We start from the raw sequence: 16,931 nt of genomic DNA, 5'->3' as shown, positions 1-16,931 counted from the left end.
ACTTTGACATGGAAGAAGTGGGAAGTTTTGGAGCAGAACTTTGCTCAAGATCTGGCTAGTAAAATAAAGCTAGTTTTTGTTCCTGCTACAGATACGAGCAGACTACCCGTTCTTGACCTGGAGGTAGCACCCATTTCACTTGTTAAACAAAACATGCATTAGTATGACAGCAAGAAGCAGCACAACCAGCCCCTTGTTACCAATCCAACAAGATTTCCTGCTCACACATGGGGCAGCAAACCCGTTTCAGACTTACCTCAGAGACTATCGATGTGAAGCTGCTGCCGAAACGTACGTGCTTATGCACCTCACTGCCATTGGCGGTCAGAAGCCAGTCCCCAAAAGCTCTCTGCTCACTCACTGACTGGTTGCCATGGCTCTGATTAGCTGAGAGCTCTTGGAGATCCCAGTAGTAGGGAGGAGTTGCGCCCACCAATGCGATGAGGATGGCTTCAGTGGCCACATAGAGCTGGCATAAAAGACAAAAACCAAAGATGCTAAACATGATTCCTCTGTGGCTCTATCAAATCCATATTAAGAAATAACCCTATTTCATATTCACATTCTACCAATACAAGGTGCCATGTATAGCCCCCATCTACCAAATATCACACAATAAAGAACCACAACACAGTGGTTATTGCACTTGTTAATCTGTTATTTGAGAGAAAAGAAGTTCCCCTCCTGACACCCTTCCCTCAGTCAGAGGCACCCTAACTCTCACACATACCAAGTAAACCTCCTGGATATTATTAGTACAAAGGAGATAAAATAAAGCTGTTTTTTAATGCAAGTATATTACTCTGTTGTAGCCTCTTCCACCTGTGTTGTTCATTTCTCTAATTTAATATTTGGAACAGATCTGGGCCTCATTGTCCCTTATCTAATAATTCCAGTTTTACCAAAGAATTTTTTAATCTTCTGTGAACCTCTTTTACTCTAAAACAACAGAAAAAAAACAACAAAACAAAAAAAGATAGAGGCACACATGTGAATATGGGTTTTTTTATGTATATATACTCTTGTACTAACATGAGATCTAACTAAAGCAAATTAACAGTTGTGGCATTGTTTAGGAAAGAATAAATAAAACTGCTGGATACCAGACATTTCAAGCCTGGTATAGAGCTGCCCCACTGCTCACTGTGAATGGCAAGCATTCACAGGCACTGCTTTAACAGGCTACATTACAACCCTATCTTAAAACCCATGCGCTTTTAGACCTGTTTGACACAGAAGTGTCACAAGTTCCACAACACAAGACAATATAAAGGCTGAGAGACAAAAAGAGTTGCTGGTAACAACACAAAGACCCCTTACTCGCCAAATAAAACCACCTCTTGTCCCAAGCTCTCACTGTGGAACAGTAACCCAGCACAGTATCTCCTGAAAACAAGTGAGCAAAAAGTCCTGTCACTTATCCTGCTTACTATGTCTTCCATAAAAAACCCCAAACCCTCAGGCATGCCATTCCATTCCTCAAACACCACTTCAGCCACCTCCTGAATGCAGTCCTTGCTCTGCTCTTAGCATCTCCTCCATTCGCTCTTGGGAAGAACGTACCTGTGGGGAGCTGCTCTCCCATAAGGCTGCTACAAGAATAGTTCTCAAACCTGGAAAGACCATAGACAGGCACCAAAAAAAGTCTGAGGAGCTCTGAATTTTGATGCAAGCACCCCCAGGTAATCTGATTCTGTTCTGTACCACAGTTACATCCACATCTAAAAGAGAATTGCCACTAAATTAACAGAGACCCTCCAAGTTATTAACTGAAAGCATTTTCTTCCCATGAGCTCCTTTTGGCATTTTACATGAGAAAACTATTTACCTCCTGCTACAGTTTAAGAAAATCAACCAATTTCAACTTTTTAGTATGAAATTATTGAATAATCAAAATGAATTTAGGAGAAAATCCACAATCTCTTTACTCTTATTAAGCTAAAGGACAACTAGACAGACTACAATGAAAAGTAGAAGAACTGATCTAGGAAAGAAAGCAATGACTAAGATTACATGGGGAAAGAGGTGTTAAAAAGCTACGTGTCCATGTTGCTAGGGATGTGAGACTACAGTACTCAAGAACAGTTTTAAATGAGAATTCCCAGTGATGATCTGTGATGCATCCCTGTGCTCTGACTCAGACAATTCCATATCAGGACTAAGTGATAACATCTTTGCTTTTGTCTTGTGAAATAATAAACATACTTTTGAAGTAGTTCAGGAAATGAAACCCTCAAAGCATTTGGTTTAGAGAACACAAGAATAACGCTTTTCAGTTTTGCTCGAGGTGAAACCTACCCCAGCTGCAGAAAGCTACATCAAAATACAAGTGACAGCAGCACACAAAGAAACACTACAGATTGTCTGCAATGAAAAAATTTACCCTTAAGCATCCTAGTGGCTGCAGTAAGCAGGGATATGTAATAAAGATAGAAACACTTTCAACTGACCTGTTGAATCAGGAAATGCATGAATAGAGACGTGTTTTGGTGTTATCCAATAGCAGGAATATTCAAGAAAGTTAAATGACATTAAGTGTCAAGACTCTTCAGTTAAACACCAGCTGTACAGTTCCATCAATACCATGCCAGGAGAGCCACTCCACTCTTCTTATGTAAAGAAGGACTTATAAGAGGACCAAGCAAAAAAAGTGCTGGAAGTTCCCATTCTAGTTTACAAATATACTACAAACCAGCCAGGACTGAACCATCTCACTGGCATTATAGGTTAACATGAACAATACACCAGGAACTGCTGGTAAAAGAATGCAAGAACCGTGGGCTGACAAGTAGCAGGCACAACATGGTCCTGCTTTAACAACCAGGATTATTCTTCTGTCTGCATTTCATCTTTCAGCCTGCTCTGGCTAGCAATATAACTGAGCCACAGCTTTGTAAGAGGTCAAAGTTCTCACTTTAGCACTCTGGTGTGGGACACTGCCAAAGAATAATGGGTGAGCATCTTGGTTTCAGAGGGAGCTCTCCAAAGACTATGAGAAAAGCATACAGTCGGCTGTGCATCAACTTCCTTGCTAGCAAAGGACTAAAGCTTTTAACATGGTAAAAAGATGCAATAAAAGCACAGACTATGTTAAATTTTTGTGTATACTGCACCAGAATTTTCTGCCTTTCAAATATCCAGACAAAAAGAAGGACACTGCTGGGATTTACTGCATGCAGTTCTGGTGTCCTCAGCATAAGAAGGACATGGAGGTGTTGGAACAAGTCCAGAGGAGGCCACAAGGATGATCAGGGGCTGGAGCACCTCCCTTATGAAGACAGGCTGAGAAAGTTGGGGCTGTTCAGCATGGAGAAGAGAAGCTGCGTAGAGACTTCAGAGCAGCTTTCAGTGTCTGAAGGTGCCTACAGGGATGCTGGAGAGGGACTCTTTGTCAGGGACAGTAGTGACAGGACAAGGGGTGATGGGTTCAAACTGAAACTGGGGAAGTTCAGGTTAGTGTCGTGGTTTAAACCCAAATCGCACAGCTCATTGACTCACTCCCCCAACTCCCAGAGAGTGGGGAGAATTCAAAGAATGTAGCTCCCATGGGTTGAGATAAGAACAGTTTAATAACTAAGGTATAACATAAATCACTGCTGCTACTACTACTAATAATGATAAAAGAAATAGCAAGTGAAGAGAATACAACACCTCACCAGCCACTGACCCATAACTCACCCACCCTGCTCAACCGAGCACCAACCGATCCCTCCTCCATCCCCCAGAGCCCCAGCCCTTCCAGGTAACTCTCGGTTACATCCTGGGCATGACATGCTATGGTATGGAATACCTCTTTGGCTAGCCTGGGTCAGGTGTCCTGTCTCTGCTTCCTGGCAGAGCATGAGGCTCAGAAAGTCCTTGGACAAACCAAACATTTGAGCAGTTAACTCAAAACATACTTGCTATCAGCAACCATTCTCAGCGCGAAAGTCAAAACACAGCACTGCACCAGCTACCGAGAAAAAAATGACTGCTACTGCTGAACCCAGAACAGTTAGATGTAAGGCAGAAGTTCATTACTGTGTGCGTGGTGAGGCACTGGCACAGGTTGCCCAAAGAAGTGGTGAATGCTCCATCCCTGACAGGGAGGCTAGGTTGGACAGAGCCTTAGGCAACATGGGTCTAGTGTGAGGTGTCCCTGCTCATGGCAGGGGGGTGCAAAAAGATGATTTTATGGTCCTTTCCAACTGAAGCCATTCCATGATTTTATGATGTGTACAAGATGCACAAGCACAAAGCTGAAATAAGCTACACATACAACTCTCTTCAGCTTTCCTTACCCAAGGATCTCAAAAGCTTCATTGTGCCTTCCAAGGCAAATTCTTAACACCCTTTCCCCTCAAAGCTCACCAGGATTAGCAAAATAACCAGATGAACACAAATATATTTAACCTGGTTAAGTCCCAGACTTAGAGGTAATATTGTAAACAGACAAGACCTAGAAAACAGATACTATTGCTCTAGAGGTTCTCCAGCCGCACTGGGCTGACACTCTGAAACAACAAGCAGAGGTTTTACTCAATACAAACAATGTGCATGAAGCACTATAATATCTCTAGGCAATATGTATAGGGTATATTACTTTATAGTGGGTGTATAGTAGTTAACTACTTCAGAAAACTCCCAAAAACACATTGATGCTGTGGCTTGCTAATGGAAAAACACAGGTAATTTATTGCCTACAAAACACAGGAAATTAGAGACTGTGTGTACATATGGAAAGGGAGGTAATGTGTCATAATACAAATATTTTTAATCCATAGTCTTTGCTATGCAGTAGAATTATGTTAATGCACAGGCTTATCTTCCAAGGGTGCTCAACATTCTACCAGGCTGAAAGCCATCTTGATTAATGCAGAAGATAGGATTGTTTCAGCTCTCACTGAATCCAAACACCAACCATTGCACAAAATACTTTATATAACAATAAACTTATTGTTACCAACCTAAAAACATCTCCCCATACGTTTTACCCACACTCCATACAAAGATGACAATCACCACTGACATTGTGCCTCCCAGGCACCTTCCAACCCAGCTGTTAAAAAGACATTGCAAAAGCAAATTCGGCCACAGCTACAGAGCCCCAGAGCTAGTTCCTTCTGACAACTTCACTCTTAACACAGCATGCAGCCCTCACTTGTTAAAATAGCCTCTTTTATTTTTTAATAGATGCAACAATCTGCTTCCTTCCCTGTGTTGCTAGGCCTTCAGAATGTCTGCTTCCCCATGCTTCTCCCAGAACTCATGCATCTTGCTATGCCCATCAGCAGTAATTCTGTTAAGATCTTTACAACAGCACATTGAACAGGCATCTTCTAGGACTACACAGAAATTGAAGTCAGCCTAGTAAGTTAAGCTGTAAAAAATGACTGGATGGATGTGTTGATAGAGATATATACACACAGAACATGTGGTTGTAATGTTTGAGTGAATCTAGTGATGATTAGAAGAGCAAAAGACCTAGCAACTGTGAATGACACTTTGAGAACCACATAAATAATGAGCTCAATTACATGTGTTTTGCAGTTCAGATGCAGCTAAAGAAGGGAAGGTCTCAAAGCTACAGCTCATGTTTGATGCCTCAAGCTCACTCTGACCTCACTTCCCCCTGAATACAAGCCATAAATTGGAAGATGCATTGGTATGGATTAAGACAACAGAATTCTGAGGGAAGACAGAGATGTAGGCAGCTGATAAGGTATTCATCACCCCCCTTTGCTCACAATGATTTTTGGAAAAGAGATAGCAAGTTATCTATTTAAAAGAGTCTTAGCATCTGTATCATTGAAACTGAATGTCACAGGTGACTGAAGTAGGACCTTTTTCCTTCAATGATGTGCCATGCATAACTGGAGCAAATGGTAGGATGGGTCTTTACTTAGAAGTTCCACCAACTTTGGGGTAAAGATATTCTTAGCTAAATGAGTAGCAGAATCTCTTTGTGTGATTAGTTTACATACTTACACTCACCTTGCTTATTTTGCTTCCCAAGCAGGAGTAAGCTATACCAGAAGAAGAAATTATATTCAGTGATGCAACTACTCTAAAAGGCTTCATCACTTCTGCAAGTAATGCAACACCATCCTCTAGCACAAGCATGTTCCAAGTAAGATGCAATGCACAAAAAGATGTAGGAATAAGAAGCTTACTTCAAGAAATAAAAACTTGGGCCCCTCTTTTTTATGTCTGCATTCATGCCATGTCTGAAACCACAACTCTGTGTAAGAGGCTGCACATTTGACACACATTCTGCAACTTTCTTGAGATTCAGAGGGACTTAAAAGTTTTAGTTCTCCCATAGACATAAAGAAAAAAGCCAAACAGGGAGGCAATCAAAAGAAGGTACACAGCAATTCTGTAAATCATTTTTCTATCTGCCACCTTGCTTACATACTTACAGGTACTTATAGCTGAACTATGGCACACTGCAAGTAATTTTGGGTAAACAGCATACTCACCATGAAACCCCTGGAATAACTTCATCACCCTGTACTAGCAATTTGTGCTAAAGCCACCTCTTCCCTTCATTTTAAATTGTTCATTACATTTCAGATTTGGTTTGTACTTTCTATTCAGATGAAGCCATAACAGAATACTCAAGGACTGGGAACAAGCTGTCCAATGTAGGAGCACTTTTGGCCACTTCAAACAACAGCTTAACAGACTCACGCAAATATAAGTATTAAGCTAAGATTGGTTGACAAACGATTTTATTACCATCATTGCAACTACAGTGATGTCTCATGCCATTAAAGGCATAGAATGTGCATGGGGGGGTAAATAAAAATGTCAAGAAACAAAGCCATAGCCTTGTCAAGAGACAAAGCCATGCCTGGGATCACATCTCTATCCTACCTGCAGACAGGCACCACTACTTCAGAATTATTTTGGGACAAGCCTGCCTTACTTAAGCCATAAGTCCCAAAATTTGCTTTCCCTTAAAACACTTGTGCAGCTGAGCTGATTAAAAGCAGCTTTCTGCATTGGGATATTCCAATGATAGATATTATACATGATCTTGCCGCCAACAGCAAAGAGATATTAGCAGCACTACTCATTAGAGCTGCACTGCATCAAGAATGTCTTTGCCTTAAACCAAACTATTATTCAAGGAACTTGATGTTACCATCCTAACCATTTTTCCATCTTCCCTTCAGCTAGTAATAAGTTGGAGGGAAATACCACCTTGGTAATTACCCAGACTGCTGTGCAATACACACTACCCAACTTCAGGAAAAACCTTTTTCAGCTGTGCAAACAATACCTACCTTTTCAACTCCAGCATGTTTTAACACTCCTTTTAATAGAGTAAGAACACATTTCCATTCTCAGACTTCTGCAGGTTTAAAAGACACCATTCTTCAATAATGCTGCAATAGAATTTCTTCAGAAGGTAGTGAACACCTTTCTAGTAATCAATAGGTATCAAGCATTGACTTTTAGTTCAAAGTAATGTCCTAAGTATTCCAAGAGTTACCAGCTCCCCTTTATTCCTCTCTCACGCTCTTAAAGGTACACTGGAAAGGCAAGACTAATCCAGCCTCAAATTCATATTGTTAGTCTATCCCTACATTCTTTCAGATAATTTCTGTTTTCAGGTAATTCCATAGATTTCAGGAAAAAAATGGTTCTCTACATTAACTGTTGTCACTCCATTATGAAGTTATCAGAACACTCCTAGAAGTCTCCTCAAAGACCCATTAAGTTGGTAGTGGCTAAGCCAGGATTACCTTAATACAGTAACAGCTCAATGAGTTAATGAGTAACACCAGCAAACAAATAAAAGCATCAGCCTGTAAGACTTACACTTAATCTAATTTTACACTGATGACATGAAAACTCATTTTTGTGACTACAAGCAACCTGAAGGTTTTTTGCCACTGTCAGTAAGCTCATTCCACAGGTTGAGTACCAGTTCACTCAAGCCCATTGACTACCATGTGGAAAGTCTCACCCATGCAGACACAGTTGTTTGGTACAACTTGGCTGAAAGAAGCTCTGTGAGCTGAACTATGTTTGTAATTTGAATTCAGAGTCAAGATACATTGGCATATCAGTACGAGTACATGGCAGAAGTAATTTACTGGAGAAATCTGTATGAGCAGAAAACCACTAAAATGATGGAAAATACCTAGAAAGTATGAAACTCAAAAGATTAGAAAGATGAAGCAATGAAAAGGCACAGAAGCCTTCAAGGAAAGCAAGAACATCTGCTGGGGATCTTATGGGGCAAGGAAAACAGAGTTTAAGCTCAGTATATTAGCATCAGTGATGAAGGGACTCGACACAGTAGACAAAAGCACTTCACACCCATATGGTATTCTTACCTCTAAGTATATAGAAATGCTTTTTACACTAACAGGCAAATGTGAAAACACAAAGCAACTGAGGGAGAACATAGGAAGGGACAGGGAAACAAGCAATAGTGGCACCTACACCAGCCCTGACAAAGCCTTCAAGAGTTTCCCCCCACAGACAAAAGCCTGGGTGAGCTTCCTTGCATGCACAGCTTTTGTCCCACCCATGTGGTGAGTTGGTGGGTGCAGGAGTGAGGAAGTTCGGACCCTGAGCCCATGGGGGGACTACATAACCCTATCTGACCACAGCTCAGATCCAGACAGGGTACAAAAGGAGCCCACCAAAGAGACATGTGGGGTCAGTCCTCACAGCAGCGGGCCCTCAGCTGGGGACTCTCCCCTTGGGTCAGGACACCATCCAAGGTAACATGAGGGTTAAAGTAATGCATAATCACTCTCCCTTTTTAGGTGACAGTGATGGCACATATTGGATCATTGGCCATAGAGTTTAAGAATCAGCAGTGTGGTGACGAATCCATGGGACATACCAAATCTGTGATCAGTATTGGTGGAGCTTTGAGTGAACAGAAATTCCATTTAGCCTTAATTTACTGGTTCTGAGACAGCAATAAAATAATCAGCCCATGGCAGAAACAGTGACAGAAACTAACAGTTCTTCCACAGCCAGACGGTGCATCTTGGCCACTAAAGGAGCCCATGATTACCTAGCTCTATGGTGTCACATCCCAGTGACACATTATGTAACTTGGCACCAATAAAGGAACACAGAAAGCAATCAAACACCCAAGCAGGAACCAGTTGTGCAAGTCTAAATCTATTCACAGACTGACAGACAACAACCTTCACATCTAAATCCTTTACAAACTCCTGCGCCTGCATGATCTAAAGCAAAAAACCCCTATCAGTCAGGGGATGGTCCTCATTGGTAAAGTTCAAGAATGAAAGATAACTTAAGAAGAAAGAAAAAACCAACCCATAAACCTGATAACTTTTCTCCTTTAGTTATTCTGAATTAGTTCCAAGATTTGCAAAGACCTTTGTTTACTTTTGCCAGTAGAAATACAAGCTAAACCAGTAAAGAGAAAGCAAACCAACATGAGCATTAAAAACCAGCTGACCCATGTTACTTAAAACTCTGGGAATACAGAGCACTGGTTGCAGCTCATTCCAGAACACAACCAGCACTAGAAGAGAAAGTAACAAATGCTTCCTCAAGCCCTAATCTTCAGTGAGCATACACATTTTCCAGCCAGTCAGTAGAACAATGTCTAATTTTAAAGGATTAATCAGCTAAATCAGTGGGGGGTTTCAAAGAGAGAAAGAAACAGTAAGAGGAAACAGAAACCTGCAAAGCTTTTGCCTTTTATCATCACAGCTCTGCAATCAAGTAGAGTTAACAACTGACAGGACCAGGCATCTGAATTTTCTTTGGTCATAGAATCAGCTTCTTAATACTTCTGTCTGTCCCCTAGCTGCCCAGAGAAGATTGGAGCTGTGCAGCATGGAGAAGAGAACCTGGGCAGAGACCTCAGAGCAGCTTCCAGTATCTGAAGGAGGCCTACAAGGATGCTGGAGAAGGATGCTTCATCAGGGACTGTAGTGATAGGACAAGGGGTGATGGGTTCAAACTGAAACAGGGGAAGTTCAGGTTAGATATAAGGAAGAAGTTCTTTACTGTAAGGGTGGCGAGGCGCTGGAATGGGCTGCGCAGGGAAGTTGTGAAAGCTCCATCCCAGGCAGTGTTCAAGGCCAGGTTGGACAGAGCCTTTGGCAATATGGTAGTGGCAGGGGGTTGAAACTGGATGATCCTCAGGTCCTTTCCAACCCAAATCATTCTATGATTCAACGACTTAAGTTTGTTCCCCTTTTCCCTCCTGCAGGCAGGTAGGTTTTGAAACAAGGAGTCACAAAAGCACAAAATGTAATCAGTTCTAAGTAATGATAAGTTTGATGGCTTTGTAATGGAAAATAACCCTGGTGCCTGAAGGTAGTTGACATAGTTTCAGGTCCTCAGAACCTTAGTACAAAAGGTGTGAGAAAAGCAGAATGGAAGAACAGGACCTGGGGATGAGGAGTATCTGGGACTAGCTGATGGCCAGGATGGGAGCATTTAAACTAGCTGGTAAGTAGGACAGGATGATTGCTATGTCTGTAATGTTAATTAACCTGGGAAAAGTAAACGACCCTTAAAGACCATCACATTTGTGTATGAATGCGGGAAACTTTCTGGAAAGGATGTCATATGGTGACCATATAAGGATGGCCTGTAGAGCAATACGGGGACACACGTTAGGAGGAGCTATCCCCCGTGTCTCCGGCGCCGCAATAAAGAACACCTGCTTGTCAACTTGAAACTGTTGGAGAGTTTGTTCATGGAGTTTTCTCCTAATCAGTTTCCACAGTGGCAATAACCCAGCATTTCTCAGCCTAGCTGAATTCACTACAGTTAAGTTTTAACACTGAATAAACCAAACCTCTCTCAGATTCAAACTACCCTTTATGTCTGGACCTGACTGTAGAGATGCACATATATCCTCATCTTCCCTCCCCACCCCAAAGGAGCAAGAACAAAGAGGAAGCAAAACTGAAAGTAAAGATAAACCTGGCTGCAGAACACATCACTTGGTCATGCAGCTGCTGAACAACATTATAGCACTCCACTGTTACCTTGGACTTCAATTTTATTATGAAACTTAAGAAATCACAGGTTTGCATCTCATAGATTACAAAGGTGACTACCCAAAATGTAAAGCCTTGTCCAAACACCTAATGCTGAGACCCTACATCTTAAGAGTTAAGTCAAAGCAAACCAAAGTACCATAACCAATCACAGCCCATCATCTGATTAGATGAGAGCTTCTGCACACAGAGGTACCAGTGACCTCTGCTTTTTAAACACTTCCACCACAAACAACCCACACACAACCTAGAATTCACTCCCCTAGGCCACCGACTCTAGGCTGTGCAGGATTCCCAGCACAGCCTATGACAGCAGTCACTGCCTTCCAGTCTAGCTCATGGAAACCTCAGCTTAATTCCACTCCAGTTCAGCTCACAAACTGCACGCTCCTAATTTGCTCACTGAGACAAAGCATAACCCTTAAGGCAACAGACAGCATCATGCACCCGCCCCACGTTCACAGTGTCGGTACCCTCCTCCCGGCACCGCCTCCCTCCGGCCGCATCCCCTCGGGAAAGGGGCAGGAAGGGCAGGCAGCGTCTCACCTGCAGAAGCACGGCCAGCAGGACGCACAGGTACACCTGGTAGGGCCCCATCTGCCCCACCAGCGGGAACGCCTCCTCCACCTCCATCCCGCTCTCCCACCTGCCGCGCAGCTCCGGCCGCACAACAGCGCATTCCCGGCCCGCGGAGCGGAGCAGCCCTGGGATCCTCACTGAAGAAGAGGAGAAGGAGGAAGGAAGGGCGGGATGCGGCGCTCGCACGCAGGCGCCGGGATGGGGAGGAAGCAGCCCGCCCCGGCCCAGCGCGCAGAGATTCCTCCTGCTCCAGCGCAGACGGGGAAGCGGAAGCGCGGCCGCTGCCGCGTTGCTATGATGAGGACCAGCGCAAGCGCACGTCCCTGTGTTAAATGAGGGCGGAGGATGCTATTGGCTGCCCTCGGGGTCCGAAGGGGGTGTGTGGATGGATAAGGTGTAAGGGGTGTGAGAGATCTGGGGTGTGCGTGTGTGAAGAGGTGTAAGGGATGTGTAAGAGATGTGTGTCTGTGTGTGTGTGTAGAAGTAAAGGATGTGTAAGGGGTGTGAAGGGGATGTAAGGGATGTGAGAGGGGTATAAGGAGGGATGTGAAGGGGTGTAAGGGGTCTGGGGGGTATGTAAAGGATGTGTGAAGGGTCTAAGGGCAGGTGTATAAGGGGTATAAGGGGTCTGAGGGGTGTATGTGTAGGGGTATGTGAGGATTGTCAGGGAGGTAGCACAGAGGTGGCTTACAGTGAGCCAGACTGGGGAGATGGGTGCTAAGTGGTGGTGGGTGGTGTTCCTTATAGGGTACAGCAGCTTTGGTCGCAGTTGTTTGGAAGGAGAGGAGGACAAAGACATTAATGCTGGACCCTTGATCGGACCAAGGCATCATGCTGGCCCTGTGTGCTTGGCATGGGTCCGGGTCTATTGTGGTTCTAGGTGTTGTGGCATTCTCCATACAGCAGCTTACCTCTGATCTGGTTTCATCAGAAGAGCGCAGCTAAGTTACAGTCTGCACTCAGTGGTATTGCATCTTCACTGAATAGTGTGGGAAGCTGAACCCACATAGTGCATGTTGCTTACATACCTTAACACTCTGCTGACATACTTCAGCTGTGATTCTGTGATGAAACTTCATAGCATACATGCTGGTAGTTGAAAAAAGTGCATCTTATATGAAACTGATATAGATAAAGTTCAGTTCTGGACCTACACAGATCGTGATGCTCCTGATTTAATGCCTAGTGAGGACACGACTCTCACTCTTACAGCAATCTTCACAAATAATTGTAATGTGTGGTGTCAAAAGTATTTGCCATTTATTTGGAGAACCTTCACTGTGAACATGCAGTAGAAGTTCTGATTTAGAAGTAATGGGGCTGGATTGTGAAGGAACATGAACTCCATGGAGTGGGAAGGGAGATAAATACATGTGTGAAATAATAATCTTCATGCAAAGTGCCAATGAGCTTGTCACGGTCTGTTTTCATTCCACCTTTACACTAAAGCTCCAGGAACATGAAACAGCTGGGATTGTTCAGCCTTTTTTTACCTTGTGGTACCAAAAAGCAGCAGCAGCAACATCTTTATGCTTGTGGCTTTTATGGTATGAACAACAGCTGAAGAGAAAGGAAGAGAGTCATCATGAGATGTGGCCTTTAAGACCATGCCAGGAGCCTGGGAAATAGTACCATTCCCTTGCTGTAAAGATCTTGGCAAATTGACAAGCATCAAAGCAATTTACTCTTAATATGAAATTCACCTTTGCCCTAAGCACTTCTTTTCATATTTGAGGCTTAGTACAGACTGATTAAAGGTAAAACAAAGGATTTCTGAAATGTCAGGACCTTTCTGGTGTGCACCCAACCGCACTTGTCAATTTTATTACTTGGCAAAGATGCAGAGGGGGTTTCCTGAGGGTGCCCAGGACACTCAGTGTCCTCTTCCCACACCCTTCCTGCCCTCCCAGTCAGTTCAGCTGCATTCTGTGGTAACTGCAGCTTTATTCCAGGTTGCCCAGCACTGGGAAGGGCTGTTGCCATCAACTCTCAGCCCCTTCTGGAGCTGAGGTGAACAGAGCTAAGAGAAGGTGATGGTACTTGCCCCCTGCCAGGAGGGCACTACCTCCCAAATCCATCTGCTCCCTTATTCTGTCCCCAGGCATTTCTCTCTTGGGATCTCCAGCACCTTCTCCAGCAGTTTCCCATCCTATGTTCACTGCTTCCTTACAGCCACCTGAGCTACAGACTTGCCAAATTGCCTGCAGGGCAGTAATTGGGATTGGCCGTGCTTTGTCATATAACCTCTGTGTGGTGCTGCCTTCCAGTCAGTTTTTGATCGAAAGGGACCTTAAAGCTCATCCAGTTCCAACCCCCTCCCACAGCAGGGGCACCTCCCACTAGAGCAGCTTGCTCCAAGCTCCATCCATCCTGGCCTTAGAAACTGCCAGGGATGGGGCAGCCACAGCTTCTCCAGGCACCCTGTGCCAGTGCCTCACCACACTCACAATAAAGAATTTCTTTGTATGTAACTTGAACTTCTCCTGTTTCATTTTGAACCCATCACCCTTGTCCTGTCACTACAGTACCTGATGAAGAGTCCCTCTCCAGCATCCTTGTAGGCCCTGTTTAGACACTGAAAGCTGCTCTGAAGTCTCCACACAGCTTCTCTTCTCCAGGCTGAACAGCCCCAACTTTCTCAGCCTGTCTTCATACAGGAGGTGCTCCAGCATGAGTATTGGCAGAAGGGACATTGTTTTGGGCTCAGCCTGGAGAATGGGGCTTGACTGGTGTCTGTCTATGGGCCACTGACCAGAGGTATGAAGCAAAGAACCCAGGTGTGGTGTAGGGAGAGAAAAAGAAGAAGTGGCTGGTAAAGTAAAATATGTGTTAACCATTGCCCTAAACCCCACACACAGGTTACTTCATGTCCCATTCTACAATGACCATATGGTGAATTTAGAAGAAAACAAGCTTTTTAATCTTCCTGGTTTTATTGCCAATGAAATCATGGCATCCATCACCCTTACGAGGGTTGTTGTCTGCCCCATGAGGCTGATGGAAAGAATTGGATGTAACGTTCAGAGGTTTCAGCATTTTGTCAATCTAATGATAGCGCTGCACTCCACTTGCCCAATAGTCTTTCCTCACAGGAGCCCTCAGTTCTGTGCAGAGTATTATCATCTGTGAACTTCATTAAGGTGCAATTTGCTCTCTCCTCCTCCTCATTAATAACCATGTCAAATAAGAATAATCTTAACAATCCTGTCTGTGGGGAATTTTTCTTTTAATGAGAACGATTCAGGCCTCTTCCTTAGACATAAATATGGTATCTCCCAGGGCTTCCCACATTGCTCCCAACCCCCTTCCATTACTACTGCTTCATGGTTTTGTTGCTCTTTAGAGTGTCAAGTTCATGTGGGCATCCCAAAACTGAGACAGCCGCATGGCTTCTTTTCCAGCCCTTCTGAAATAATGTATGTTCAGCCCCTTTCTGTCTGTCTGTAATGATGGCCCAGAGCAGTCAAAGCACTGGATATACATACATGCAAAGCGATACCCCTAAGTGAAGCTCCTTCTTAAAAAAAAATAGAAAGAAAAAGTTTAATCAGATACCTTAGAGCTAAAAACTTCAGTTGGTTCATTGTGTTTCTGAATCTGTCACATTAGTTCGTAGTAGATTCTGATATGGCTGTTGATTTGGCTTGGAAATACAAAAAACCTTAAGAGAACTATGGATGTTCCTATCTTCTAGGTGAGAATTTCTCAGTGGTTCAGAGGGTGGCCACACAAACCTTTGATTCAGCACTTAGCACAGTGGAGATCTTAAGGAGATCTTCTCCTGGTGGAGGAAGTTTCAGCTCATCCATCAGTGGATGTTTGTGAGTAAGCTGTGAAACTCCTTACCCTGGGCTGCTGCAGATGCCAGAAGATCAAGTGAGTTCAAGTGAAAGGCTCAACAAGTACACAGAAGAAAAGCCCGCTGAGGTTTATCTAACACAAAGAGGAAACATCTCTGGCAGCAGAAAGTGCCTGAGAAATGAATTGTTCAAAGCTGATATCTGGAGGAAATACCCTCTCTTATACTCCTGCCTTTCTGGCCACAGCAGGAAATGGGATTTGAGGCAAAAAGGGTGTTTGCTCTCCTGCTGCACCGTCACTTTCATGATGTTGCACTTCATTGGGTTCCCATCCCCACCTGAACTCCATCCCCTTGACTCACAGGAGGTTTCCACCACATCAGCTGAGCTGAATGCTGAATGACTGAGCACTGGCTGAAGCAATGAGACTGCCAGCTATGGGAAGAGGTGGTGGAAACCTCTTCCATAAGGATGTATAAGGGTTATAGTTCATAAAACCAGTTAGTATTAAACAGCCTTGGGCTAAAGGAGGGTCCGCCTTTAGGACAGTAATAAAGCAGAGGTTTTTTTGCTCTCTTAGCTTCACCTGATCCACAGGAGCTGATGATACCTGCTGGAATGTTTGATTTTGCTGGCCCCTTCTTATGGAAAATGAAGGCTTTTCCAACCAGACTAATCGGCCCCATGTTGCAGCTGGCTTACCCTGTGAATACTACACAAAGCTAGCATATGGCTCATTACAATATACCCTGACTAAGTGTGCAGCCAAACAAGCCACCAAGGCACTTTTACTTCTCTGATGTGCTGTTTGCACTTTTTGCAAACAAAGCAACAAACAATTCCTTTGGAGGCACTTGTCAATTTTAGATGAGGCTTGGGGATGCTGAATTTCTGACTGTATGTTGTAACTGTGAATGATGTTAACGCCGATTCCCTGTCCCTTGGCAGATGGACAGTTTTCTGCTGCAAACACGTTTAGGTTCCATATCTCTGACAGTAGGTTTACATATCTGTGACAGTGGATGGACAGTTTTTCTCAATACGTCTTCCCAGTCATGTCCCAAGATCCATATCTGCATCCAACACCTTTCTTGGCTAACAGTGTCTGTAACTACTGTCCTAATAATGCTCAGTTTCCCATGGATTAGACATTACCTGCAGTTTCTGCCCTGGGGTGGGAGCTCTGGTTTCACTGCAAACACCTTCAAGAGTTTCAGGCTGAGCAAGGAGCTTATAAACCACACTTCTGTGCTAAAACATACTGAAAACTGAGGCAAAAAGAAAGAGAAAAGAAAATCAACGTAGCCCTGAGAGGCAGGAGTGGCTGTTGTGGTCTAAGAAAAAGATAGCAACGCTGAACATAAAGGAATACATTTTGTATGTCAAAATGTCTCTCTTGGAACAGTTGTGCTACACTACCTCAGAGAGAACCCATGTGTTCTTCATAGGCACTTTTCTTTCCAAGCAGTCATCATTTGGCTGGAGTAGTGCTCATAAGCTTGACATTTATACCCTTCTTTCTCTGCCTTATCACCAGCTTATGGAAGACTTG

General features: G+C 43.7%; 1 protein-coding gene across 1 annotated transcript in view; it reads right to left on the bottom strand.

Annotated features, from left to right (window-relative positions):
• Positions 1-11,703, bottom strand: part of SLC22A15 (solute carrier family 22 member 15) — a 28,821-nt gene extending 17,118 nt beyond the window's left edge. Inside the window, exons 1-2 of the mRNA XM_005146657.3 lie at positions 11,547-11,703; positions 257-469 (exon numbers count right to left, since the gene is read on the bottom strand). Coding sequence (XP_005146714.2) covers positions 257-469; positions 11,547-11,633 — 300 coding nt within the window. The 5' untranslated portion in view covers positions 11,634-11,703. The remainder of the gene's footprint in view (positions 1-256; positions 470-11,546) is intronic.
• Between the last annotated feature and the right edge of the window lie 5,228 nt (positions 11,704-16,931).

This window comes from Melopsittacus undulatus, chromosome 2, assembly GCF_012275295.1.
Source record: "Melopsittacus undulatus isolate bMelUnd1 chromosome 2, bMelUnd1.mat.Z, whole genome shotgun sequence".
Classification (NCBI taxonomy): Eukaryota; Metazoa; Chordata; class Aves; order Psittaciformes; family Psittaculidae; genus Melopsittacus; species Melopsittacus undulatus.
This window is presented reverse-complemented; position numbering and strand designations above follow the sequence as displayed.